The following is a 1616-nucleotide window of genomic DNA, read 5'->3' on the forward strand; positions in this document are numbered from 1 at the left end:
TTATTCCACTCCTCACTCTGGTTCAATACGCAGACATACCTGGAAATACTGAAATGCAACAGGGATAAAATGCTGGCCATCCTTTTCCTTTACTCAATTTCAACAGTATTAGTTTAATTTTGGGGTAACTGATATATTAATTCCCTCAGCGCAGCCTCCACTACCTGGACCTGATCAAGTAATTTTGTTTCCTCCTTTGCATTCACTCTCTTCAAATATTTGCAGACAAGCAACCCAGCTACGCTCTGTTTGGACTCCTTATCTCACCAGGTTTCAGTCCTTAAAAATTCTCTCTTCCCTTCCCCACACCTTCTGTCTAAATTTACCTAGAGGTAGTCATCAAACATGCTCCTTGGCCAACAAAGTTACTGTTTACCCAGCTTTCAGCTGGACACGCAGTGGCTTTCTGGGGATTCCCAGTCATTATACAGGATGACAGCAGAGAGCAGCTGTGCTTCGTGGAAAATAGTTCCGCCGTCAGTTTTTGAACCTCCAGACATCTGCAGGCACCTTGCCAGGGACGTGTGCACCCCTGTGTCAGTACAAAATGGGGTTGCCAGGTTGGAAACGGAGTTTTTCTCCTACCAGAACAGGAACCACTATTTCCTGAGGTCTATAAAGCCTTTATCACCCAAGGCTTTCTTTGTTTTCAGCCTGTAAACATTTTATATGCAGGAAACAGCACCAGAAGACTGTAAATATGATGGGTAATCTCTCACTAGCTGAGACAAGACCCCGTTTTTATAGATGATGTTTTAGTGACTTCTGCCCAAGGTGACACTGGAGAGGGGTAGTGGGACTTATCAGCTTCCCTCCTATCTAGTGAAACAATTTCCCATTTTTGGCCTAAGACGTGCTCCTGGATCGTATCCTTGCCCTCTGCAAGTGGCCAGCTCTAGCTCTGTCAAGTTCACATCTCTTGTTGCTAATAAATTAAATTATAAATTCATACTGCTTTGAGAGTACCAAAGAGAGGGGTCTTTTTAAAAAAAACCTCGTCATTTAAGCCAGAAGTGGGTTCAGCTTTTCCCTAGCTTTAAAACTCCATGGCATCACCACAGCCATGTAAGCTGTAGCAATAGATAGCCAGCTCCAGGTTTTATGTGGCTGCACAGCTCTCCAACAGCACAGAGCCTGATCTCAGAAGGGCGAAAGGAGTTCTAAACCATCTTCACCTGGATTTTTAAAGGACTGATCCTTAAACCTGACTTTCAGCACACGGAATGAACACAGTTTCTTCCCACCTGTTAACAGGTGTGTCTGCAAAAAGTTCTCTGTGGCTTCTTGCTAAAAGAGTATTTTAAAAAGGGACAGCAAAAAAACCCAAATACCATGGGAGTAGCAGCAAGCAGTGTCCATAATCCCAGCCATGATGGCTGAGGCTCCCGCCCCCCTCCCCAGTACGTATTTGCACTCCTGGTGCCTCCTCCCTCCAGGGCTGCTGGAGCACTTAGGGCAGTCCTTGGCTCCACCCGAGCTGGCTGCCTGCCCATACTCACCTCCTCTCCCCCAGGAGGCAAAGGCAGAGCTGCAGCACACACTGGGAGGGTGGGCAGCATGTCCAGGGTCACAGCAAGACTATGCCAAGAACGAGCGGCAGCAGAACGGGCGGGGTC

At 47.1% G+C, this 1616-nt stretch overlaps 1 protein-coding gene across 1 annotated transcript in view; it reads left to right on the top strand.

The window, feature by feature from the left end:
- Nucleotides 1-1502: 1502 nt before the first annotated feature.
- Nucleotides 1503-1616, top strand: part of CAPN8 (calpain 8) — a 29597-nt gene continuing 29483 nt past the window's right edge. Inside the window, 1 exon segment of the mRNA XM_017730169.1 lies at nt 1503-1615. Coding sequence (XP_017585658.1) covers nt 1558-1615 — 58 coding nt within the window. The 5' untranslated portion in view covers nt 1503-1557.

This window comes from Corvus brachyrhynchos, unplaced genomic scaffold, assembly GCF_000691975.1.
Source record: "Corvus brachyrhynchos isolate BGI_N302 unplaced genomic scaffold, ASM69197v1 scaffold101, whole genome shotgun sequence".
NCBI classification, from domain to species: domain Eukaryota; kingdom Metazoa; phylum Chordata; class Aves; order Passeriformes; family Corvidae; genus Corvus; species Corvus brachyrhynchos.